Genomic DNA, 26,622 nt, shown 5'->3' on the forward strand with positions numbered 1-26,622 from the left:
TGTCTCAATTAAAAAAAAGAAAAGAAAAAAGAAAAACTTCCTCTCTTTGGCATTATTATACTGTAGTTATTCTAGGCTCTTTTAGTACTTTTCCATGTGCTTTTCAATTTTTCTTCTTTCTAATAAATGATTTAGGCTATAAATGCTCTGAAATCCACTTGGGCTGTGTAGCAGTTTTCCTATGTAGCACATTCTCTCATTCATTTCTGAACAGCCTGTGGATCTCCTTTAGAACTGATTGTATTTTAGTGACATAAGGATAATCACGTTACCAAGAGGTTTCGGACAACAGATCTCTATCTATAGCATAGCTGGAAAAATTAAGAAGCAGCAATTTTAATTTTTGACTGTTTCCTCTGACGTGTTTACCTTCACTGCTGCCAGATCTCAGACACTATATCCAACATTCTACTTCTGAGGCAGGGTTCTGTATTCTATTTCTGGTTGCCAGAGCCTTCAGTTGACACAGTACTAAGATGAGACTGAAGCAAGGATCGTTTCTGTGGTACCTCTATCTGGACAAAATATACTGCTTATTATCCGTGAGAAACGTGAAGGCTTTGGCAGAATATTTTCATATTCTGGACGTGCACGGCAAGAACACCTTGAATGGTCAGTACTTTCAGACATGTCTCCTCTGGGTCCTTACCTGGGTTTTAGCTAATGTGTAAGAAAACTTGCAGAGCCAGAAACTATTTTGTTAGTACATTTTTTTTTTTTGAGACGGAGTCTCGCTCTGTTGCCCAGGCTGGAGTACGATGGCGCGATCTCAGCTCACTGCAATCTCCGCCTCCAGGGTTCAAGCAATTCTCCTGTCTCAGCCTCCTGAGTAGCTGGGATTACAGGTGTCTGCCACCACGCCTGGCTAATTTTTTGTATTTTCAGTAGCGATGACCAGACCATGTTGGCCAGGCTGGTCTCAAACTCCTGACATCAGGTGATCCGCCCGCCTCGGCCTCCCTAAGTACTGGGATTACAAGTGTGAGCTACCGCACCCGGCCTGTTAGTAAATATTTTATCTTCTAGTTGAAGCACAGAGAGAAGTTGCCAACTCAGAATTGACACTGGGGACAGTTCAGCCGGGAGGAGAAAATTGCAGACTCCGGTGGAATCCTGGCTCCACACCCATTATTCCTTGGTGATGTGGATAACACGTCATCGCCCTCTCTAAGTCTCATTTTCCTCATCTAGAGGTGAGGCTTCTCATAATGGAGTCCATCTCATAGTTGGAAAAAAAAAAGATAATGAGAGTATGGCAAATGCTCAGCACAGTGTCTGACACATCGTAAGGACTTAATAAGTGTTTGTTATTATTGTAATTATTATTCTTGGGAGCTGAGCCCCACTCAGGCATTAACTCTGGAGACCCCTCAGCAAGATTTATCTGTCATGTGGGAAGTTTGAATCTGATGAGCTGCAGGATCCCTTCTACTTATTGGTACTTGTGAATGACCAAAAAAAAATAATAATAATAAATAAATAAAAATAAATAAATAAATAAATAAATATAAAAGCTGCAGATCTCAGCCATGCTTGTTGAGTTCACAAACTAATAGAAGTCCAATTAAACACTTGAGGTTATTTTTAGGACTGAGTAGAAATAAGGTATCCTATCCATTCACTCGTTCTGACCTCAGAGAGAGAAATGTCATCCGTGAGTAAGGGGTTCCTCCGTCATGATTTTAAGGAGTTCATTCAATTTTTAAAAACAATAAAAAAAGAACACCTTCTTTCTCTCTTTACATAGAGATTTATGTACAGTGCGTTGCCAAATCTTCACAATAACCCTGCCCTAGATAAGGCAGCTGCAGGGGACCTAGTTGTAAATAAAAGGCTGAGATGGAAACGCAGGGCTCTCTGCCTGCAAAGCCCATGCTGAGTCTCTCTGGGATGCTTGAGGAGTTTAAGCTCCCTGGTAACCTCCCTGCTGATGCAGTACCCAGGAGGTAATGCCATGCTCATGTCTTCTGGTCACAGAGGGACTGGAGAGTGACCTGGAAGGGTGAAGGCACAGCCTTAATGTTTGCCTTCCTGTGGGGGAATGACTTAAGGTTTTGGAGACTTGGGTGAGCCAGAGTCCACCGGTTTCAAAACAGTCTTTTATTTATTTATTTATTTATTGGGACGGAGTCTCGCTCTGTCACCCAGAAGTGCAGTGGCCCAATCTTGGCTCATTGCAACCTCCACCTCCCAGGTTCAAGCGATTCTCCTGCCTCAGCCTCCTGAGTAGCTGGGACTACAGCTGTGCACCACCACACCCGCTAATTTCTGTATTCTTAGTAAAGACGGGCGGGGTTTCACTATGTTGGCCAGGCTAGTCTCTGTTGGCCAGGCTAGTCTCGAACTCCTGACCTCAAGTGATCCGCCCACCTCAGCCTCCCAAAGTGCTGGGATTACAGGCGTGAGCTATCACACCCGGCCTCAAAACAGTCTTTGTTAAGTAGCTACTAAGTTGCACATGGAAACATTTCTCAAGCAGCAACTACACAAACATCACTGTGCATATATATGGTGTGTTGTTTCCAGGTGCTCATATCCAGAGAGGCGTGGAGAAGGAACATCAAGAGGCGGTCAGAAGCCCCCAAATCATGACATTGTGACTACTAATTTGCTGTGCTTTTAGCTGGGACTCCACATTACACAGATAGGTTTTACCTATTCAGTGGAGACATTTCTTTTTTTTTTTTTTGAGACGGAGTTTCACTCTTGTTGCTCAGGCTGGAGTGCAGTGGCGCCATCTTGGCTCACTGTAACCTCCGCCTCCTGGGTTCAAGCGATTCTCCTCCCTAGTAGCTGGGATTACAGGCATGCACCACTACGTCCGGCTAATTTTGTATTTTTAGTAGAGACGGGGTTTCTCCATGTTGGTCAGGCTGGTCTCAAACTCCTGACCTCAGGCCATCCTCCTGCCTCGGCCTCCCAAAGTGTTGGGATTACAGGTGTGACCCACCGCGCCTGCCCACTGGAGCCATTTCTTATGCAGGAGAGAGTTTCTGTCATCAGTGAGTAAGGGGAAACACATGTAGATAAACGTAAAAATCCCTCGTTACTGTAATTTGTACATACAACTGTAGACAGCCACACACCACTGTGTAAGTGTATTGCCATGTTTGTTTTTTTCATATTTTATTCATGATTAATGAGTGGAATGGCAGGCAAAAAACTTCTCTGTACTTGGTTTGCAACAAGATCTTGAAAATGAAAACAACAAAAAAGAAAACAACAAAAAACTTCCCAGTTCTTTAAAGAGTTTTTCAGTATTTTTTCTTCTGAATGTGTATGATTAAATATGCATTAACTAATGCACAAAAGATAGAGTTTCACCATGGAAAAAAAACACCACGGTGAGGGAAATCCACACTCGAACCCCAGCTCTGCCACTTGCTATGTGAGGCACAACTTTTTTTTTTTTTTAAACAGAGTTTCACTTTTGTTGCCCAGGCTGGAGTGCCATGGCACAACCTTGCCTCACCGCAACCTCTGCCTCCCGGGTTCAAACAATTCTCCTGCCTCAGCCTCCCGAGTAGCTGGGATTACAGGCATGCGCCACCATGCCCCGCTAATTTTGTATTTTTAGTAGAGACGGGTTTTCTCCATGTTGGTCAGGCTGATCTCGAACTCGTGACCTCAGGTAATCCACCTGCCTCAGCCTCCCAAAGTGCTAGGATTACAGGCATTAGCCACCGCGCCCAACGTGAGGCACACCTTTGCTGCTCAATGTGTGGTCCTCAGATTAGCCACAGCCACATCACCTAGGAGCTTGGAGAAATGGGCAGTCTCAAGTTCCATGCCAGATTTCTTGAATCAGAATCTGTAGTTTTACAATATCCCTCAAGTGACTGGTATCCCCATTACAGTTTGAGAAATGCTAATATAGACTAATTGATATCTGAGACTTACTATAAAGGGTATTGTGTCTGGTGTTGGTTCCTTCTGGTGGGTTCGTGGTCTCCCTGACTTCAAGATAAAGCCACAGACCCTCGTGGTGAGTGTTACAGCTCTTAAAGGTGGCACAGACCCAAAGAGTAAGCAGCATCAAGATTTATTGTGAAGAGTAAAAGAACAAAGCTTCTACAGCATGAAAGGGGACCCAAGCGGGTTGCCGCTGCTGCCTGGGGTGGCCAGCTTTTATTCCCTTATTTGTCCCTGCCCACGTCCTGCTGATTGGTCCATTTTACAGAGTGCTGATTGCTCCATTTTACAGAGTGCTGATTGCTCCATTTTACAGAGTGCTGATTGCTGCATTTACAATCCTTTAGTTAGACACAGAGTGCTGATTGGTGCATTTACAATCCTTTAGTTAGACACAGAGTGCTGATTGGTGCATTTACAATCCTTTAGCTAGACCTAGAGTGCTCATTGGTGTGTTTTTACAGAGTGCTGATTGGTGCATTTACAATTCTTTAGCTAGACACAGAGTGCTGATTGTGTGTTTTTAGAATCCTCTTGCAAGACAGAAAAGTTCTCCAAGTCCCCACTCGACCCAGGAAGTCCAGCTGACTTCACCTCTCAGCATGATGCCACTTTCTCTGTAGGGTTGTCAGGATTTAGTGAAATGTGGCATTTAAAGTGCCTAACATGGCTGGGTGCACTGGCTCACACCTATAATCTCAGCAGTTCGGGAGGCAGAGGCAGGTGGATTGCTTGAGCCCAGGAGTTCAAGACGAGTCTGGGCAACATAAGGAGACCCCATCTCTACAAAAAATTAAAAAATTACCTGGACATGGTGGCACGCACCTGTGGTCCCAGCTACTTGGGAGGCTGGGGTGGGAGGATCATTTGAGCCTGGGAGGTTGAGTCTGCAGTGAGCTGTGAATGTGCCATTGCACTCCAGCCAAAAAATAAATAAAAAATAAAGTGCCTAACACATAAGGTGGTAAATAAGGTTTGGTCCCTTCCCCCTACAGCCAGATGCATTTGCTTTATACAAGCATGAGGCACATGAAGGCGTTTATAGACGGGGAATGACTTTTGTTGTTGTTGTTTTTGAGACGGAGTCTTGGTCTGTCGCCCAGGCTGGAGTGCAGTAGCACGATCTTGGCTCACTGCAACCTCCGCCTCCCGGGTTCAAGCAATTCTCTGCCTCAGCCTTCCAAGTAGCTGGGACTACAGGTGTGTGCCACCATGCCTGGCTAATTTTTGTATTTTTAGTAGAGACAGGGTTTCACCATATTGGCTAGGCTGGTCTCGAACTCCTGACCTCGTGATTTGCCTGCCTTGGCCTCCCAAACTGCTGGGATTACAGGCATGAGCTACTGTGCCTGGCCGAAGGGGAATGATTTTGTATTCCTCATTTTAATTATCTCAAGGGAAAGGCAAAGGAAAAATGTCAGCATCTCCAGGAAAGTGTTCTCAGTCCCCAGTGAGAATTAAGCTCTCCTTTCATACATAAGGAGCACTTTGTGCCCATTTTATATGTTAGCACCTTGCCTTTTATCAGTGCTGTGTACACATCTGTCTGCTCCATGGAGTGCGTGAGCTGGGGGCAGGAGCCAAGCCCTGTCCACGATCTCATTCTCCACAACTCCAGGTCCAGTGCTTTTCCACAAGCTCAAGGGTGACGAAGGTTTCAGGAACTGTAGAAAGTACAGTGGCAGAGCCAGAAACAAAATATTATCATCATTCTTCCTAGATCAATAAGCTTCCAACATCACTACCATTTACATGGCTTCTAGCTGTTTAGCATTTTGGAACTATATCCAAATAACACATCTCCTCACCTGCCCACCTTAACAGATGTGCTGTTCTATCACTTCCTTCGTCATGTGACTGACTTGAAAAAGGCACAGATCAACATTGTGTTTGACATGCTGGACTGGAACGCTGTGGGCGAGATCGGCTTTGAGAAGTTCTACATGCTGGTGTGCATGCTGCTGGCCCACCAGGCAAGTAGCCGCGCGGCTGCTGCCATCCTCTTGCTAATGGGAGCACTGAATTAGGAATGCATCAGAAGTTTTCCTCCTTTCACTAAAAAGAGGAAGAAAAGATGGGTGGTGGGGAAAATGAGTTTTGGTTCCTGAATGGTTCAGGTTTTTCAACAGCTTCTCCCTGAGGCAGCCCCAGCCTCTTGGCCGCCCTCCTACTCTGCCCACCCTCGTAAAGGACAGATGTGGCCCATCGCATCCCTTCTTGGCATTCCTTTCCTCACTTGCTCTAGCTGGTGATTTTCAGAGAATCACCAGTTAGCTCAAGTGCCTCACTCCTTCAATGATCCTTTTTCTCAGAGAACCTTCTGAGGTATTTTCTTACCGTATATACATTTCCAGTATGTACTTACCCAGTTCCCTTTTTTTTTTTTTTTTTTTTTTTTTGAGACTCTCAATCTGTGGCCCAGGCTGGAGTGCAATGGCGCGATCTCAGCTCACTGCAACCTCCACCATCTGGGTTCAATAGATCAAGTAGCTGGGACTACAGGTGCACACCCCCACACATCTGGCTAATTTCTGTATTTTTAGTAGAGATGGGGTTTCACCATGTTGGCCAGGCTGGTCTCAAACTCCTGACCTCAAGTGATCCACCCACCTCGAGCCTCCCAAAGTGCTGGGATTATAGGTGTGAGCCACCACACCCCGCCTCAGTTCCCATTTTTTTGAGGGAAGGAGGTCATCATTTTATCACCCACGCCATGATGTTTCACAAGACTTTCACTGAAGGTAAGGAAATGCATTATAGTAACTAGGGTTCCGTCTAGCAGAATTGATTATTACAAGAGGCAGAATTCAAGTTCCTTTTGAATGCAGATGCTGAAGTGGGACTTGCTGCATTTGCTGATAGAACCCTTTCAGCCCAGAGCTTCTGATTTTCTCTTTTGCTTTTAGCTCTCTAGGGAAGGGGCTGGTGAAGATATGTCTTGAGGAAACAAGTTTAGAAAGCAGCATCGACAACACTGTTGCTCATCTCACCTATTTCTCTCGCAATAGAACCATTTGGAAGGACAGTTTATGTATCGTCATTCCCGGCCTGTCTTTGACCTGCTTGACCTGAAAGGGGATCTGAGAATTGGTGCAAAAAACTTCGAAATGTACAGATTTCTCTTCAATATTCAAAAACAGGAACTCAAAGATCTCTTCCATGAGTTTGACATTACAGGTGACAATGTAAGTACAGATCCAAAATGTGGCATCTGTGTGGCAGTCTCTTCCCAAAAGCAGAGAAAAATGTCCTACTACATATAGGAGAGATGGGAGAGGAGGAGGGAGGGAAAAACCTACTCAAATAAGCACATTGCATGGCACAAGGATCAGAAAAAAACTTAAGAGACTTATGGGCTCTTTAAGAGAAAGGGTGGACTAACTGCTATATCATGGCCAGGGTCGGGGGCTCATGCCTGTAATCCCAGGACTTTGGGAGGCCGAGGCAGGAAGATCACCTGAGGACAGGAGTTTGAGACTAGCCTGGCTAACATTGTGAAACCCTGTCTCTACTAAAAATACAAAAATACAAAAATTGGCCAGGCGTGGTGGCTCACGCCTATAATCCCAGAATTTTGGGAGGCCGAGGTGGGCGGATCACCTGAGGCCGGGAATTTGAGACCAGCCTGACCAATATGGAGAAACCCTGTCCCTACTAAAAATATAAAATCAGCCGGGCGCAGTGGCACATGCCTGTAATCCCACATACTTGGGAGGCTGAGGCAGGAGAATCGCTTGAACCTGGGAGGTGGAGGTTGCAGTGAGCTAAATCATGCCATTGTACTCCAGCCTGGGCAACAAGAGGGAAACTCCAACTTAAAAACAACAACAACAACAAAAATTAGCCAGGCGTGGTGGCAGGTGCCTGTAATCCCAGCTACTTGGGAGGCTGAGGCAGAAGAATCACTTGAATCCGGGAGGCGGAGGTTGCAGTGAGTCATGATCACACCATTGCACTCCAGCCTGGGTGACACAGGGAGACTCCATCTTAAAAAACAAACAAACAAACAAAAAATGCTACATCATATAATATGGATACAAAATTATACTTTGGAGGAAATATAATAATATGACAGTAGTTTAGTGTTGGGGGAAGCGTTTGTAGATTTGAATTAAACAGGAAGAGATTATATGATGAATGGGAGCATGTGAGCATAATCCTAAGGGCTGGGCACTGTGGTGCACACCTGTAGTCCCAGCTCCCTGGGAGGCTGAGAAGGGAGGATCGCTTGAGCCCAGGAGTTCCAGGCCAGCCCGGGCAACATAGTGAGATCCTGTCTCAAAAAAAAATTCCTAAGAGAAAGCTATGGTGAAGACAGTGAATTCTGCCTATTTAAAGAGGAAATCCACATTGGGGAAACAAGTGGCAGCTAAGGTTGAAAACAATGATCACACTGTGAACAACCTTAGATGCCAGCCTGAAGCCTCTGGACTTCACATGGTAATGATCGGTGAAAAAAGTAATTGCGGTTTTTGCCATTTAAAGTTGGCAGGCTGGGGTTGGGCGCGGTGGCTCATACCTGTAATCCCAGGACTTTGGGAGGCCGAGGTGGGCAGATCACAAGGACAGGAGATCGAGACCATCTTGGCTAACACGGTGAAACCCCATCTCTACTAAAAATACAAAAAAACTAGCTGGGCATGGTGGCAGGCGCCTGTGGTCCCAGCTACTCGGGAGGCTAAGGCAGGAGAATGGTGTGAACCTAGGAGGCGGAGCTTGCAGTGAGACGAGATCACGCCACTGCCTGGGCGACAGAGTGAGACTTCATCTCAAAAAAAAAAAAAAAAAAAAAAAAAGAAAGTAATGGCAAAAGCCGCAATTACTTTTGCCTTTTCTACCAACCTAATGGAAGAAAGTGACCTTTGTGCTGGGCACCATGGCTCATGACTGTAATCCCAACACTTTGGGAGGCTGGGGTGGGTGGATAACTTGAGGCCAGGAGTTCAAGATCAGCCTGGCCAACATGGTGAAACCCCGTCTCTACGAAAAATACAAGAATTAGCCAGGTGTGGTGGCACACGCTTGTAAGCCCAGTTACTCGGGAGGCTGAGATGGGAGAATCTCTTGAACCCGGGAGGCGGAGGTTGCAGTGAGCTGAGATCACGCCACTGCCCTCCAGCCTGGGTGACCAAGTGAGACCCCGTCTCAAAAAAAAAAGGCCAGGCACAGTGTCTCATGCCTGTAATCCCAGCACTTTGGGAGGCCGAGGCAGGCGGGTCATGAGGTCAGGAGTTTGAGACCAGCCTGACCAACGTGATGAAACCCCATCTCTACTAAAAATACAAAAATTAGCTGGGCGTGGTGGTGTGCATCTGTAATCCCAGCTACTCAGGAGGCTGAGGCAGGGGAATCACTTGAACCTGGGAGGTGGAGTTGCAGTGAGCCGAGATAGCGCCACTGCACTCCGGCCTGGGCGACAGAGAGAGACTCCGTCTCAAAAAAAAAAAAGTGGCCCTTGTTCCTTTAGCATCTACAATAGACTCTCTATTCCTGGGTACTCGACTACAATCAGACTATAATTATGTCCCAATTACTGAGTGTCTTTAATTTTCCAAGTTTTTAAAATAGAAATGAATATAATCCTGCTATCATCTGAAACAAAGTATGAAGTTTTTCCTGAAATAATTTTTCTTTTTTTCCCCCCCTAACCAAAGCGTCTTAATTATCAGGAATTTAAGCTGTATACAATCATCTACACTGACAAATTACAGAAGAGGCAGAAAACAGAGGAGAAAGGAAAAGGAGAGAGAAAGAGAAGTCTCTACTCAAAATGTCACATCAAGTAGATACAAGCTGAAAGAGTCTTGGAAAAAAATGGGATCTGAAAGTACAGAACATGAACATTGATGAAGACTGTTAACATGTCTAAAAATAAATTCAGAGCATCAAAGTAGATATCTTTATAATGACTTTTTTTTTTTTTGAGACTGACTCTTGCTCTATCGCCCAGGCTATAGTACAGTGGGATGATCTGGGCTCACTGCAACCTCTGCCTCCTGGGTTCAAGTGATTCTCATGTCTCAGCCTCCCGAGTAGCTGGGATTACCACCATGCCCAGCTAATTTTTTGTATTTTTAGTAGAGATGGGGTTTCACTATGTTACTCAGGCTGGTCTCGAACTCCTGACCTCAAGTTATCCACCCACCTTAGCCTCCCAAAGTGCTGGGATTACAGGTGTGAGCACTGTGCTCAGCCAGGTTTTGAATTTTAATAACCTCTTGATCTCACACAGAACTCACAATAATGTGGAATAACCACTTTCGTTTTGTTGACATGTCCTAATTCTGCTGCTGCTTTTCAGATCAACCCTGATCAATAGCTTCCTCTGTATCCAAGTAATTGCTAACACAACATACTGGAGCCAGGTAGGCGAAAGAAGGTGCAGCTTTCCTGATATTGGTCATAGTGGTCCAACAGCCTCCTACTTCTTAGGCTAAGGCCACCTAGGTGCCAGAGATTTCAAATTAGCCAATGGTGACGTGCTCCAACCACACAGTAGTTGACATTTAAGAATATGGAGGCCATGTTCTTCCTAGAATCTTAATTACTCTGAGTTAGGTACTTAAACAAGCATACCAAATTCACTAGGGTAAAATAATAATAATTATTTTTTGAGACCGAGTCTCGCTCTGTCACCCAGGCTGGAGTGCAGTGGCGCAATCTCGGCTCACTGCAACCTCTGCCTCCCCGGTTCAAGCGATTCTCCCTGCCTCAGTCTCCCGAGTAGCTGGGACTACAGGCATACCCCACCAGGCTTGGCTAATTTTTGTATTTTTAGTAGAGACGGGGTTTTACCATATTGGCCAGGCTGGTCTCAAACTCCTGACCTCGTGACTCACCTGCCTTGGCCTCCCAAAGTGCGGGGATTACAGGCGTGAACCATCGTGCCTGGCTCGGTAAAATAATTATTATATGCCATTGAATAATTTTAATTTTTTTATGCCTTGAATAATTTAAAAATATTTTTTGGGGATGGAACTTATGAATCCTCTCTACCCAATTGTACTGTAATGTTACTGATGACAGCTACCATATTATCATGTGCTTGCTATGGGTTCGGTAGTTCTTTAGAGGCATGATTTATCCTTATAGCCCTATGAATTAGGTGTCATCCTTGATGTGCAGATGAGAAAATTGAGACCTAGGAAGGTTAAGAACCTTACTCAAGAACATATAGCTCGCAAGAGGGCTGACCAGGATTCAAATTCAAGGTCAATTAGATGCCTGTGCTTAGAGCCAGTATCTGAGCAGCTCATTTTAGTTTCAGCAGATCCAAGTTTTAAGCTGAGATGTCATTGGCTTGGAAATCTATTTTGCATAATGTTATTAATCACCACATCTCCTGCTACCATAAATTTCTCAGGGAAGAAGTTAAATACAGCTCAAAAAAAAAAAAAAAAAAAGAAAAAAATACAGCTCATTTACTATAAACCAAGGATTTCTTAAGGATACATTACATAACTGGCCTTAAGGAATTCCATGAGTTCCAGAGTACTTAATATCAAAAATAAAATTTAATTACTTTGTCAATGTGCAACAGACAAGAATACTGCTTAAGATTGTCATTCATAAGTTAAACTTGTAAATAACAGCAAATAATTACTCTCTGTCTCTATTTAATAGACATAGGATTTTGATTTCATGCTTTCAAGTGTGACAAATGTAATTAGCAGCCAAAACTTCTCTTCCCCACAATGGTACCAGAAAAAACAAACCCAACTCAAGATACTTGACCTCTGATCTAGGGATAATGGTATCTACCTCATGGAATTGTGAAAAACAAAAAGATGCAATGCATCTCACAACAGTGCTCTTCCCTTCCTTTGCTTTGGTGAAGAGTTTGCAATTATTCTCCAAGGAGACTCTCTGGCAAGCAAGTATGGACACTACTACACCTACCCACTGTACTGAAAGATGAGCACTATCTGGTCAGAAAATGGCAGCTAGAGATTAGCCATAGTTCCAAAGTGCCCCACTAAGCTCATCTTGGCATAAACCGTTTCTGCCTCTTGTGGCAGCCTCGATGGCTTTTGCCACCAGACAGCCTTGGGATCTAGGCATGGTTTTGGAAGAAGAAATTAGTGAGGTCTCAGGAAGCCTTCTCTGTCCTACCTTCCAGAGGGGTCCTGAGATATATAAAGGGTAACCATGGCCAGGCATAGTGGCTCAAGCCCGTAACCTCACCACTTTGGGAGGCCGAGGTGGGTGGATCACTTGCGCTCAGGAGTTCGAGACTAGCCTGGGCAACATGGTGAGGCCCTGTCTGTATTAAAACCAAACCAAAACAAAAGGGTAACCATGGATATGTATTTTTTCAGACATGGTCTCTAAAGCAATGAAAATACTATACTCTTTATTGTTTCAGAATGGGGGCAGGGAGAAAAGATGGCCAAAGATAATAGGTACATATAGGTACTGATTTAGGCTAATTTAAAACCACATCAAATGACTGAAGTTTCATGAATGAGCAATTTTATAAAAGTTTTCCCCTCCACTCTGGGAACCATTAGGGTGGCTATAAAAGGTATAATTAACCAACTATCAGATTTTTTTTTTTTTTTTTTTTTTTTGAGATGGAGTTTCGCTCTTGCTGGAGCGCAATGACGCAGTCCCGGCTCACTGCAACCTTCACTTCCCAGTTCAAGCGATTCTCCTGCCTCAGCCTCCTGAGTAGCTGGGATTACATACACTCGCCACCACGCCCGGCTGTTTGTATTTTTAGTAGAGATGGGGTTTCGCCATGTTGGCCAGGCTAGTCTTGAACTCCTGACCTAAGGTGATCTGCCCACCTTAGCCTCCCAAAGTGCTGGGATTACAGGCGTGAGCCACCGTGCCCGGCCCAACTATCAGATTTTTAAAATGTTCTTACTTTTAAGAGCATTTTCCTAAACTGGATGCTTCTAGAGTGGTATCAGGAAACTGAGCAACTCTCTGAATAGCTCACACTGAAACTTAGTGTCAAAAAGAAAATTCAAACGCACCACTTCAGTGATATTTTTTTGGGACTTAGTAGTACAATTTATAAAACAATCTACTAATGTACACTTTAGGACTTTTTCACAATTACATTTTATGACAACAAATTTTAAATGTGTTTGTAGGTATGTGTGTAGATGCTTCAACTTAAGTTTCACTATTTCCACAGTGAATTCACCCATCGGATTGTGCTTTTAAGGGTAGAGTTTATTAGACAATGTACATTTAGGTATGTTTTTGGATGGTACCAACCCTCTGTATTATTACTAAGTCATAGTTGCATTAAAATGTTTTGGTCAACCAAGTGTGTTCAGGTGGCCCGAGCCCTGGGAAGAGAGCAGCACCTGCAGAGGTAGGGAAATGCAGGCCTGATGGGAGGGAGGGCTGACCCAGCTACAGTTTCAGCCCAGGCCCAGACTGGTTCCTCCATAATCTATATCCGCTACAAAGAGGGAAGACATTTGGAGGAAGCTAATTATAAATCAAGTGAGATCATTTATTAGGTTGGTGCAAAGGGAACTGTTTTTGCCACTGGCATTAAAAGCATTAAACGCAATGGCAAAACTGCAATCCCCTTTGCACCAACTCAACATCTTCCACCAGTTCTTAGAGTTCATGTCTTATCATCTTAAGCCTCATACCAAAGACAATGATTAGAAAGAGCCAAATGAACTGTGCTGACATCTGCTGAGTGGGACAGTTATCCACCTTAGCAGCCTACAGAACCTGGAGCATCAGAGGAGCCACAAGAAACCCAAACAGACATCACAGAAGATTGGCTATAGCAAGGGAGGTTATCAGCTTCATTCTTTCCTCTCCATAAGTGAAAACACTAAATTACAGTATTTGAGAGTTGGAGGTAGACATAATGTATACCTGCTAATTTGTCCAATTGATAAGAAAAGACCATTAAAAAACTATAGTGTCTTAAAAACTTGTCATAAAATAAGGATTTTTTCACATCAATGGGGAAAAGATAGATAAAAGTTATTCAGTAAGTATTATCAGGAAAAGTGGGGTAGCTATTTGGAAAAATAAATGTGGATTGCTACCCTACTTCTTTCACCAAAATAAATTTCATATAACAATGAAACCAAAAAGGAAACACACAAGAAACATTTTTGTAACCTCGGATTGGGGAAACATTTTTATAAGCTCAAATTGGGGAAGATTGTTTGAGGTTAAGAAAAAAACTCAGAAACTGTAAAATAAGAGACTGACAGATCTGACCAGGAAAAACTTAAAATCTGCACATGGTAAATTCCACCCAAACAAAAGAAATGACAACACATGATAGAAAAGAACCAATTTCCTCAATAGAGGACAGGTACTCACAAGTCTTGACAGTAAAGACCAACATGCGATAGGAATATGGGCAAATAGAACATTCACAGAAAAAAAAAATGGCCTTAAAATATAGTAAAATGTTAAACTTTGCTCATAAGGAAAATACAAAGCAAAACCACAGGTCAAAGTTTTTACTTATCAGATTGTCAAAGATCAGAAAGGCGGTCAGGGTGTAGGAAAATTAGAGCAGTCATATTGCTGTAGTATAAGAATTGGTAAAATCGCTTTGGAGGACAAGTCACATAAATCTATAGAATGCAATTCCTCCATCTATGTATACAAAGATCTTACCTATATAAAAGGAAACTCATTGCAGCATGGTTCGCAGTAGCAAAAAACTAGGAACAGCAAAGCCGACCAGAATAGAGACTGATGTAACTGTGGTATGCCCAGACCATGGAGTACCACTGCACCTATGAAGAGGAAGGATGCAGATCTAGATCTATGTATGCGGAATGATCTCTGAGGTTTACCATTTTAGAAAAATCAAAGGTGCAGAATAGTATATGTATTTATGGAAAAAAATGAGGTGGAGTGAATATACCCATATACACTAAAAGAGTGGTTTTTGAGTGTGTCTCCCAGATCAGCAGAAGCAGCACAACCCGGGACCTTTTAAGCATGTAAGTTATAGGGCAACATTCAGATCTACTGACTCAGAACATCTGAGTAAAGGGTCAAGCAATCTGTTTTAATAACCTTTCAGGTGATTCTGATGCATGCTTAAGTTTAAAGATACACAGAAAATGGTCAAAGTTGTTGCCTCTGGGAGGAGAAACAGAAGAGCGACAGGAGTGAAAGACTCTTTTTGCTTTGATATATCTGGATTCTTTTACCATGGGTGTGTATTGCCTACTTCATAAAGTTATGAAGTATCACCTGCTTTACATGAAATTTACCCAGGCTGGAGTAAAACAGCATGATCATGGGTCATTGCAGCCTTGACATCCCAGCTCAAGTGATCCTCCCAACTCAGCCTCCCAAGTAGCTGGGACTACAGGCATGCTCTATCACGCGTGGCCAATTTTTTAATTTTTAGTAGAGATGCGGTCTCCTCTATGCTGCCCAGGCTGGGTCTTGAACTCCTGAGCCCAGTCCTCCCGTCTTGGCCATCCAAAGTGCTGGGATTACAGGCATGAGCCACGGCACCTGGCCAGCATGATTCTTAAAAAACAAAAAGAAAAACAAAAACACAGCCGGGTGTGGTGGCTCACGCCTGTAATCCCAGCACTTTGGGAGGTCGAGGCGGGCGGATCACGAGATCAGGAGATTGAGACCATCCTGGTTAACACAGTGAAATCCCGTCTCTACTAAAAATACAAAAAAATTAGCCGGGCGTGGTGGTGGGCGCCTGTAGTCCCAGCTACTCGGGAGGCTGAGTTCATGCAGGAGAATGGCGTGAACCCGGGAAGTGGAGCTTGCAGTGAGCTGAGATCATGCCACAGCACTCCAGCCTGGGCGACAGAGCAAGACTCCATCTCAAAACAAAACAAAACAAAACAAAAAACAAAAAAAACCCCACAACAACCTATTTTAGACCAAGATTTCAGTGCAGAAGATGAAGCACATTTATAAATTACCATGTATGACTTGGCATAGCAGAGCCTAAGTTTGGTGATAATGAACCTGTTATTTACTGAGCAGAGGTTTTAAAAAGGAGGAAAACCTTCATAATTCTCACTTAGAATGAGGCAATTACCCTTATAGAGAGTAAAAACAATTAGAAACCAATAATAAAGGCAAAGACAAAGAGAAAAATTGAACCTTTTTTTTTTTTTTTTTAAAAAGCACATAAACCCTACATACTAAAATTATACACATCAAGTACTGGTCCAATCTTATATCAATCTATTTACAATTAAACAGCACCATGGTTTTCCCACCTAGGTTAGTTAAACATGCCCAGAGAATTGTTATTCAAAGCATATGTTCCTTTAAAATAAAATAAACTCTTAAAAAGAGAGCTCAAATCCTCAACAAAGAAAGACCTTTTACCAATCGATATCATAGATATTGATGACATCACCAAATTTGCTTAAGAAAAAAACAGTTTTAAACACTTTTTTCCAGTTGACAAACTTTGAGAAGTGCTGCTATTCGATGTGGCACACAAATGAACAAAAACTTTGATGACAGGAGCAATATACTGATTTACCCTAATATCTCCACCTCTAAACATAAAAAAATTCTCCTTTGGGATTAATGCTGTGGTCTTCACTTGAATTTAGATTCAATCATCAGCAAATTTAAATTAGATATACCCACAATCTTTAAAATGATTGCATAAAAATAAGGAAGTAGTTAAAGCTCTCAGAAACATGATGTTACAATTACAGATATATTTAATCAGGCAATAGGAAATTCAATACCATTTAAACATTACATTTAAACTAATTAGCAGTTTCATTTTGTCATTAAAATTAATAATGCACTTCACATCCAAACAGGTGTGGAGGGCTGACATTTTCCAACTGAGAACAGCGTTAAGTGCCTTCTTGTCTGTACTTTTCCATCTCATGGATTCTCAGGGGCACAGTGGTCACATGTTAGCCCCCCTTCTCACTTATGGAACCAACTTTTAAAAGGCTCCAAATTCAACCCAACTCTTGGCAGCTTTACTCCAGTCATAGTATAGAAGAATCAGGTTATCTCCCTGGATTTTTCAGTCCCCTAATCTAACTTGCAAAAGGCTCTTAATTTGCTTCTTTGCTACAAAAGATGAGGGAGGAAAATTGTCATCTACCATGACTAGAGGTAACAGTGAACTGGAAAACACTAAGGTATAAAGCAATGTTTCATTATTTGGTCTCACTGCTAATGTTTATGTGACACCAGTAAACCTTTCACACTTAAAAATTTTGAGTTGAAATTTCCTCTAAAAGACTGAAAATAGGCACAGTTCTCCCAGGCACAGATAAAATAGGCTTTCCTTACACCCCTCCATGCAAAGTGGAGGAGATCATTTACTTTATTAACTTGAGTGGGAACAGCTATAATTGATTTTGGTGTCTCCTGACCCAGGAACCATGCATTTGGGGGTTATACTTAGCTATGAAAAGTTCCAAGCAGAATAGATAGATCAATGAAGGTACTATATAGTAGTGACCTTCTAAGCCTGGATATAAAAACGGCTTCGTTATACAGACCTTTCAGAATACTTATGCAGCAAGATGACAGCGACTTTTCAACTGAGTATCTGTTGAAACTCAACAGACCTGACTGTATTGATGAAATTATTGCCTAGTGTTCCAGAAGGGTGCCTGCCACTAATGTGCTGGAAGCCACCAAAATTTAGTGTGAATGTAAATAAGGAGCTCAAGATGTGGGGATGAGGAAAGCAACACTAAAGCACAATTTGCCAGTCTCTACTCATTTATGGCTAAATATTAATTGAGCTAAGAATAAAAAACCAGAATAGAAGCAACCTCAAATACTGCTCTTTTCAGTTTCCATTAACCAAAACAAAACAAAACAAAAAGGTTAAGTTTTATATCCATTATTTATGGTTTCTGGAAATTATATAATTTGATATATTTTTCTAAAAAAATTCTGTATTCAAAAAGGTGCTTGGTGCTGTCCTTCATGGATGCAATGTTTCATTTACAGTCCAAGTCACTGAAATATAGCCATTACATAGTTGTTGAGTGTTCTAAAATAAATGGTTATCTATTTCTTAACTGCCTTTCAAATTAGAAATTGTAATTACATGAGTCTCAAAGCCTGGCTCTTTGTGTTTTATTATTTTTGTTGGTCTCCATCACAGATGGAATTTTTCACTGGTAATTCCTCAGAACTAAATCCATTCATAGGGAATTTAGAGCAGTGAAACAGATTTCACGCCGTAGAGTAGGAAATGACAACAACAACCATAAAAAGGAGCAGAGGGATGTGGGAGCTGGCCAACAGGGCTCAGTTCAGTTCTCCACTGGTGTTGGGTTCTGCACAGGTTGGCTCACTATAACCTGTACAACATAGTCCTTTGGGATCTTCAGCTCTTCGAACTTCATTTTGTCAGTGAGAGGTCTGCCAGAAAAAAACCACCGCTGACTACCTGGTTCCACTCCCTCTGCTGCATGCAACCGTCTCTTCATGTGGAATACTGTGTCTGTGCTGCGAACCACAAGCTTGAGGTCTTTGCCTGTGGAAAGGCGCAAACGAAGCTGACATTCATATCCAGAATTGGGTGGTGGCTCAGGAATATCCAGAGTCTCTATGTCGCTCTTTTCCTCTATCATGTTGATTGGCGGTGCCAAGCAATACACTGGAAGCTGATATCTGTTCCCCAGTTCATCGTAGCACTCTGTAAGTGCACCTTCAGAAAGAGAAGATATGAATAAGAACTTAATCCTTAATGAATGCATTTTTGTTTATGCCTCACAAAATGCTTAAGCTTCTCTTGCTAGCATGGCACTGTAAAAAACATCACTGTCAGCTGATCATCAATGATTATCAAATCCCATGCCCAATTATTTGAGTATTTAATTTTATATTAACCAGAATGCTAGGTCCTTACGCTTACGCTCTTCTAAGTCATTTCATATCCTTTTCACAATTTCATTAAAACGGCATACAACTCAAATGTACTAATATTAATGCTTACACAAGACTTAGAGAACATTTAAATTACATTAGGATATCTTTTACAGAAATGAATCCGCTACCTTAAACAAGCAAGCAAATAAAAAAAAATTGATTTCTAAGCTCAATTCACCACAAGTGTTCCAGAGCAGTTTTCTTTTATTCTTTTTCTTTTTATTGAGACGGAGTCTCGCTGTGTTGCCCAGGCTGGAGTGCAGCGGCGCCATCTCGGCTCACTGCAACCTCTGCCTCCTGGGTTCCAGAGATTCTCCTGCCTCAGCCTTCCGAGTAGTTGGGATTACAGGTGCCTGGTACCACACCTGGCTAATTTTTTGTATTTTTAGTATAGACAGAGTTTCACCATGTTGGCCAGGCTGGTCTCAAACTCCTGACCTCAGGTGATCCACCCACCTCAGCCTCCCAAAGAGCTAGGATTACAGGCATGAGCCACCGTGCCCAGCCCTAGAGCAGTTTTCTTAGTACCTGGACTTCTTTCTTTCTTTTTGACACAGAGTCTCACTCTGTTGCCCAGGCTGGAGTGCAGGGATGTGATCTCAGTTTACTGCAACCTCCATTTCCCGGGTTCAAGCAATTCTCCTGCCTCAGCCTCCTGAGCAGCTGGGATTACAGGCACACACCACCACGCCTGGGTAATTTTTGTATTTTTGGGAGAGACAGGGTCTCACCATGTTGGCCAGGCTGGTCTCAAACTCGTGACCTCAAATGATCCACCTGCCTTGGCCTTCCAAAGTGCTGAGATTACAGGCATGAGCCACCATGCCCAGCCCAGTGCCTGGACTTCCTAAATTGAAGCACTTGGCAAGAAGTCCTTAGTCCAGAGATCACAAATTAGAGATGACAGCCTTAGCAGCTGCCACAGATTCATTGCTTATCTGTGAGTCTCATTAGTAAAATTACCACAGAAATGACTGAGGTGTTTTATTTAACCCCAATTAATCTATCTAGTACAGAGAAGCTATGGATTAAAAAGGAAAAACAAAAGGGCTATGACATAACAAGCTAGCTCAGGGAAGGGAAAAAGCACTCAAGGTTTTTAAAAAATGCATTAATGGTTAACTTCCTTACAAATCATATATTATAATTTCAAAATCAAAAACAAAATTTTAGAGACAAGGTCTTGCTATGTTGCCCAGGCTGGACTCAAAACTCCTGGGCTCAAGCAATCCTCCTGCCTCCACCTCCTGAGTAGCTGAGACTAGGTGTGTAAACTACATTACAGTTACCAGGACTTCCTCGGGGGAACTTGAAAGCATAACTTTTTTTTTCTTTTTCTTTTTCTTTTTTGAGATGGAGTTTCACTCTTGTTGCCTAGGCTGGAGTGCAATGGCGCGATCTTGGCTCACCACAACCTCCGCCTCCTGGGTTCAAGTAATTCTCCTGCCTCAGCCTCCCGAGTAGCAGGGATTACAGGCATGCGCCACCACGCCCAGCTAATTTTGTATTTTTAGTAGAGACAGGGTTTCTCCATGTTGGTCAGGCTGTTCTTGAACTCCTGACCTAGGTGATCTGCTCGCCTTGGCCTCCCAAAGTGTTGGGATTACAGGCGTGAGCCACCGTGCCCGGCCAAAAGCATAACTTAATGAACGTTTTAAGGTTATACATATCGTTTCCCCAAACTAGAATATGGTATCAGCTTATTATAAATTTGGATAAAAAACCAAAATGTCTACCAAATCCAGAACACTGAGAAATGGTTATCAATGAACAAATGAGTTAATGAACCGGTATTTGTGTTTAATGTCAATAGGATGAAAATATAAAGCACCTGAAATGAGTCTGGAATGGTCATCAACCCACCACAGGTCCAATCTGGTCTGCCTTCTAAGTTACGTAAGATGGGCTGGGGTGATAGCTTAGTTGGAAAGCAGAACACACATGAATCTTCCCTCTTCTCTGTTTAGCCTCTGTGTATTCACTAATACTATTGTAGAAATGGATCTACTTCAGGCACAGTTGTGATCACTAGCAGTCCCTATACCAGTAACTTCACACTGCCCTTTCCCTTCTGCCCTTCATCCCAGTGAGTCAGGGTTTAGTTTTCAAATCTCTAAAAGGTGAGAGAGAAAAACTCCATGAAGAGTTACAGCTGGATGGTGTATATTCTTACTCATGCTCTGCCAGTGCTCAATCCATAATGCTGGAAGTAAGCTATTTAGATGGTTACAGAAGCTCCTGTATTTCGGTATTTTTAGAAACAGTAATTTGTTTTTTATTTAATAGGGAATTTTCTAGTTTATTCTTTTCGGCACTTCTTTCTACAAAATTATAATCTGAGTTGTAAATATGCTCTAGTTTTACATTAAACTAAAAATCAGACTTTCTGTTTCTAGTCTGGCATGCAAAAAACTTAGAAGTCACCACTCCATCCTAACAAGTAAAAGGCTGAGCAAACTGAAAAATCAACAGATATTCTTAATCTGTGGGAGAAGTAAGGTCACAGGGCAAACCACTGCCCCCGAAATAGGAGAGACAGGCAGGGTAATACAGAGCATCACCATTTACCATAGAAGACACCCAGGAGCTGAAATCTCTGTGGAACCAGTGCAGGGTAGGGAAACCTCAAATGTAACTAAGTGAATTGCTAAAGGCTCAGTGTGGACAAGTCTTAGAGAGAAAGCTCCATGGGGACTTGGTGAAGGGTGTCTGGGAAGAGTGATACCTTCCTGAGTTTTACCTTCTGGACCTCTACAACTTCCTCGTAGTGACAGTCAGAATAATTCCCTGGGTTGGAGGAGGGTGCAAAAGGAACCATTTTTAAATATGCCAGAGAATTCTGCCCTCAGAAGAAACTAACTAGAGTCTATCCTGCTGGGGTTTTATCAGAGCCTAACTAATTTGGGAGAAGAGAAATACCCAGCTCTAGCCCCTTCTAGCCATCTTGTCCCACCTAAGGCAGGGACTATGACTGAGAAGCACTGGTCCAGTTCATGATCCAGAGGCAGAGGCTCACAAAAAGACTAAAACCTCCATATTACTGAAGGCCCATTTCACACAGTTCCTGTATATTATGTCCACCTTTCCCAAAAAATTACAAGATGTACCAAAAGGCAAAAAAACAGTTTTTTAGAGCAAGCACAAAACTAGACTCAGATATGGCAGAAGTGTTAGAATGATCAGACTGGGAATTTAAAACATGATTAATATGCTAATGGCTCTAATGGATGAAGCAGACAGCATATAAGAAGAACAAATGGGAATGTAATAAGAGAGATGGAAATTCTAAAAAGAACCAAAAAGAAATGCTAGAGAACAAAACCACTGTAACAGAAATAAAGAATGCCTTTGATGGGCTTACTGGTAACTGAACACAAATGAGGAATGAATATCTGAGTTTGATGATATCTCAGTAAAAATCTCTAAAACTGAAAAGCAAAGACAAAAAAGACCAAAAAACCTTGGGAGGTTGAGGCGGGGGTATCACCTCAGGTCAGGAGTTCGAGACCAGCCTGGCCAACATGGCGAAACCCCGTCTCTACTAAAAGTACAAAAATTAGCCGAGCGTGGCGGCAGGCGCCTGTAATAATCCCAGCTACTCAGGAGGCTGAGTCAGGAGAATCGCTTGAACCTGGGAGGCAGAGGTCGCAGTGAGCTGAGATTGCGTCACTGCACTCCAGCCTGGCAACAAGAGCGAGACTGTCTCAAAAAAAAACAAAAAACAAATAAACAACAACGACAACAAAAAAGCCCAAAAAACCCCACGAAATCTAAAAACAAAAAACCCCACCACAAAACAGAGTATCCAGAAACTGTGGGACAAACCAAAGTGTAACATACACATGATGGGAACAGCAGAGAAGAACAAGAGAAAGAAACAGGAAAAATATTTGAAACAATTATGACTGAGAATTTTCCAGAGTTAATGTCAGAAAAACTACACACATCTAAGCATATCATTTTCAAACTTCAGGAAATCAAAGATTAAAAAAAAAAAAACAAAAAACTCCTGGCCAGACATACTGATTCATGCCTATAACTCCAGCACTTTGCGAGGCCAAGGTAGGAGGATTGCTTGAGCCCAGGAGTTTGAGGCCAGCTTGGGCAACATAGGGAAATCCCATCTCTACCCAAAAAAAAAAAAAAAAAAAAAGGCCAGAGGGGAAAAAAACAGCTTACCCACAGAGGAGCAAAGAAAAGAATTAAATGGCTGGGCACGGTGGCTCATGCCTGTAATCCAGCACTTTGGGAGGCTCTGATGGGCAGATAGCTTGAGATAGCCTGAGCTCAGGAGTTCAAAATCACCCTGAGCAACATGGTGAAACCCTGTCTCTACAAAAAATACAAAAATTAGTTGGGTGTGGTGGTGTGTGCCTGTACTTCCAGCTACTCAGGAGGCTGAGGTGAGGGGATCACTTGAGCCCGGGAGGTCAAGGGTGCAGTGAGCCAAGATTGTGTCACTGTACTCCAGCCTGAGCAACAGAGACAGACCTTGCCTAAAAAAAACACACACACACACAAAACAAAGACAGAATTACATATCCAACTCCAACTTCTCAGAAACCATGCAAGTATACAGTGAAGTGAAATATCTAAGGCATAGAAAAAACCACCAACCTATAATTTTGTATGCTGTGAAATTATCCTTCAAAACTGAAGGAGAGGCAGGGCGTGGTGGCTTATGCCTACAATCCCAGCACTTTGGGAGGCCAAGGTGGGTGGATCACCTGAGGTCAGGAGTTCAAGATCAGCCTGGCTATAACACAGTGAAACCCTGTCTGTAGTAAAAATACAAAAAAAAAAATTAGCCGGGCATGGTGGCGGGTGCTTATAATCCCACCTACTCCGGAGGCTGAGGCAGGAGAATGGCATGAACCCAGGAGGCGGAGCTTGCAGTGAGTCGAGATCGCGCCATTGCACTCCAGCCTGGGCGAAAGTGCGAGACTCTGTCTCAAAAAAAAAAAAAGAAAGAAAGAAGCAAAGGTGAAATAAGAACCTTTAAAAAAATTTTTTTTCTTATTTACTTTTAGAGACAGGGTCTTGCTGTCACCTAGACTATAATACACTGGTGTGATCACAGCTCACTGCAGCCTTGAACTCCTTGGCTCAAGGCTATCCCTCCTGCCTTAGTCTCATGAGTAGCTGGAACTACAGGTATACCCCACCATGCCCAGGTAATTTTTGTATTTTTTGGTAGAGGCAGGGTTTTGCCATGTTCATGTTGTCCAGGCTGGTCTCAAACTCCTGGGGGCAAATGATCCGCCTACCTCGCTTGCTGTGATTACAGGCATGAGCCACCATGCCTGGACCAAGAAGAAATAATAATGTTTAATGTGTATGCACCTAACCGCACAGCAAAGTATGTGAGGCAGAAACTGACAGAACTACAAGGAGAAAGAGATGAATCCACTATTATAGTTGAAGCCTTCAACACCCCTCAATCAGAAATGGACAGATCTAACAAGAAGAAAATCAGAAATGACATACTTGAATGCAACAATACCATCAATCGATTTAATGTAATGAACATGTTTAAACTACTTCATCCAACAATAGCAAACTACACATTTTTCTCTCAAGTTCACATGGAACATTTACCAAGAGAGATCACATTCTGAAACATAAAACACACCATAACAAAATGAAATCATACAATGTCTGCTTATACCATAATGGAAATAAACTGGAAATGAATATCAGACAGGTAGTTGGAAAATCCATAATATATGGATATTAAACAATACATTTCTAAATAACACATGGGGTCAAAGAAGAAATCGAGAGAAATTAAAATATATTTTAATTAAAGGAAAACAACTTATAATGTCAGGATGCAGCAAAAGCAGTGATCACTGGGAAATTTATAATGCCTATATTAGAGAAGAAGAAATATCTAAAATCAATCAGTAAGCTTCCACCTTGGGAAACTAAAAAAAGAAAACCAATTTAAGTCCAAAGTAGGCAGAAAAAAAATTAAAATAGAAATCAATGAAATGGAAAAAATCAATGAAAGAATAAAATCAACAAGGCTGGGCACTGTGGCTCATGCCTGTAATCCCAGCACTTTGGAAGGCCAAGGCAGGTAGATCGCTTGAGTCCAGGAGTTTGCGACCAGCCTGGGTAACATGCACAAAAAAATTTTTGCACAAAAAAATGCAAAAATTAGCAGAGTGTGGTGGTACATGCCTGTAGTCCCAGCTACCCAGGAGGCTGAGGTGGGAGGATGCCTGTCCCTGGGAGTTTGAGGCTGCAGTGAGCTGTGATCTCACTCCAGCCTGGGCAACAGAGTCAGACCCTGTCACCAAAAAAAAAAAAAAAAAAAAAAAAAATCAACAAAACCAAAAGCTGATTACAAGGTTTTATTGACCAAAAGGTCAATAAAATTGGTAAGCCTCTACCCAGGCTAACCAAGAAAAAAAGAGGACACAAATTACTGGAATGAAAGAGAAGACATCACTACAGATCCCACAGATGTTGAAAGGATAATAAAAGAATATTATGAACAACTCTATGCCTACACATTTGATAAACCTAGATAAAATGGACCCATTCCTTGAAAGACACAGTCTGCCAAAACTCACACAAAACAGACAATCTGAATAGGCCTACATCTATTAAAGAAATTGAATCAATAATTAATAACTTTCCAAAACAGAAAAGAACCAATTCCAGATGGATTCACTGGTAAATTCTATCAAACATTTCAGAAACAAATTATAACAATTCTCTACAATCTTTTTCATTAGATAGAAAAGGGAATACAGCATTCCTCCCTTTACTCACAGTTTTGCTTTCTGCAGTTTCAATTTTTCTTGGTCAACTGTGGTCCAAAAATATTAAATGGAAAAATCCAGAACCACACAATTCACAAGTTTTAAATTATTTAACTTTCTGAGTAGCATGATAAAATCTCTTGCCATCCTGCTCCATCTGGCCTGGGACATGAATCAACCTTTTGTCTGGAGTATCCATGCTGTATACACCACCTGCCCATTAATCACTTAGTAGCCATCTTGGTTATCAGATCAACAGTTGCATTATCGCAGTGCTTTAATGGCCCTAAAACACAAGAGTAGTGGTGCTGGCAATTTAGATATGCCAAAAGAAGCCATAAAGTACTTTTTAAAAATGAAAATGTGGAGGTTCTCAAATAAATAAAGAAAAACATCTGTATGTTGATGTTGCTAAGATCTAAGATAAGAACAAATTTATTTGTGAAGTTGTAAAGAAGGAAAAAAAACTCATGCTAGTTTTGCCGTGGCACTTCAAACCCCAATAGTTAAAACACAGTGCGTGACAAGCGATTAGTTCAGATGAAAAAGGCATTACATTTGTGGGTGGAAGACAAGAAAAGAATTGTGTTCCAATTGACAGCATTTAGGTTCAGTACTATCCACAGTTTCAAGCATCCACTGGGGGTTCTGGAACATTCCAAGACCATATCTCCCCATGGATAAGGGGGTACCACTGTACTTCCTAACTCATTCTATGAGGCCAACATTACCCTAATACCAAAACCAAACATTACAAGCAAAGAAAACTACAGACCAATATCTCTCATGAACATAGACTGAAAAATCCTCAACAAAATATTAATGAATCAAATTCAACACTGTATAAATAATTATACACCATGACCAAGTAGGCTTTAGTCTCAAGTATTCAAGACTGGTTCAACATTTGAAAATCAATTAATATAATCCATAATATCAATAGGCTAAAGAAGAAAAATTACATGATCATATCAATAGATGCTGAAAAAGCATATAACAAAACCCAACACTGATTATCTGTACTAGGAATAGAAGGGAACTTCCTCAACTTGATAAAGAATATCTACAAAAAAGCTATAGC

The 26,622-nt window shown here is 42.1% G+C and overlaps 2 protein-coding genes across 6 annotated transcripts in view; one reads left to right on the forward strand and one right to left on the reverse strand.

Annotated features, from left to right (window-relative positions):
* The first annotated feature begins 407 nt into the window (after nucleotides 1-407).
* Nucleotides 408-25,840, forward strand: EFCAB9 (EF-hand calcium binding domain 9). 2 transcript variants are annotated; one of them, XM_063604704.1, is made up of 4 exons: nucleotides 408-612; nucleotides 5,737-5,885; nucleotides 6,921-7,097; nucleotides 20,582-25,840. In XM_063604704.1, the coding sequence occupies exons 1-4, from the start codon at nucleotides 477-479 to the stop codon at nucleotides 20,606-20,608; spliced, it is 489 nt and encodes a 162-aa protein (XP_063460774.1). In that variant the 5' UTR covers nucleotides 408-476; the 3' UTR covers nucleotides 20,609-25,840. The 2 variants fall into 2 exon arrangements, with proteins under 2 accessions (XP_063460774.1, XP_003814038.1); XM_003813990.4 differs by lacking the exon at nucleotides 20,582-25,840 and adding an exon at nucleotides 9,567-15,603.
* Nucleotides 15,990-26,622, reverse strand: part of UBTD2 (ubiquitin domain containing 2) — a 75,333-nt gene continuing 64,700 nt past the window's right edge. For all 4 annotated transcript variants that reach the window (XM_034960964.3, XM_034960963.3, XM_055112873.2 and 1 more), the window contains one exon: nucleotides 15,990-18,547. In XM_034960964.3, coding sequence (XP_034816855.1) covers nucleotides 18,150-18,547 — 398 coding nt within the window. In that variant the 3' untranslated portion in view covers nucleotides 15,990-18,149. The remainder of the gene's footprint in view (nucleotides 18,548-26,622) is intronic.

Source organism: Pan paniscus, chromosome 4 (assembly GCF_029289425.2).
Source record: "Pan paniscus chromosome 4, NHGRI_mPanPan1-v2.0_pri, whole genome shotgun sequence".
Classification (NCBI taxonomy): Eukaryota; Metazoa; Chordata; class Mammalia; order Primates; family Hominidae; genus Pan; species Pan paniscus.

Excerpts from the sequence above, each read along its gene's own strand:
- EFCAB9 (XM_003813990.4), top strand. The coding sequence starts at position 477 with ATGAGACTGAAGCAAGGATCGTTTCTGTGGTACCTCTATCTGGACAAA. Across the intron at positions 613-5,736 it reads CGGCAAGAACACCTTGAATG|ATGTGCTGTTCTATCACTTC; the intron begins GTCAGTACTTTC and ends CCACCTTAACAG. Across the intron at positions 7,098-9,566 it reads TTGACATTACAGGTGACAAT|CGTCTTAATTATCAGGAATT; the intron begins GTAAGTACAGAT and ends CCCTAACCAAAG.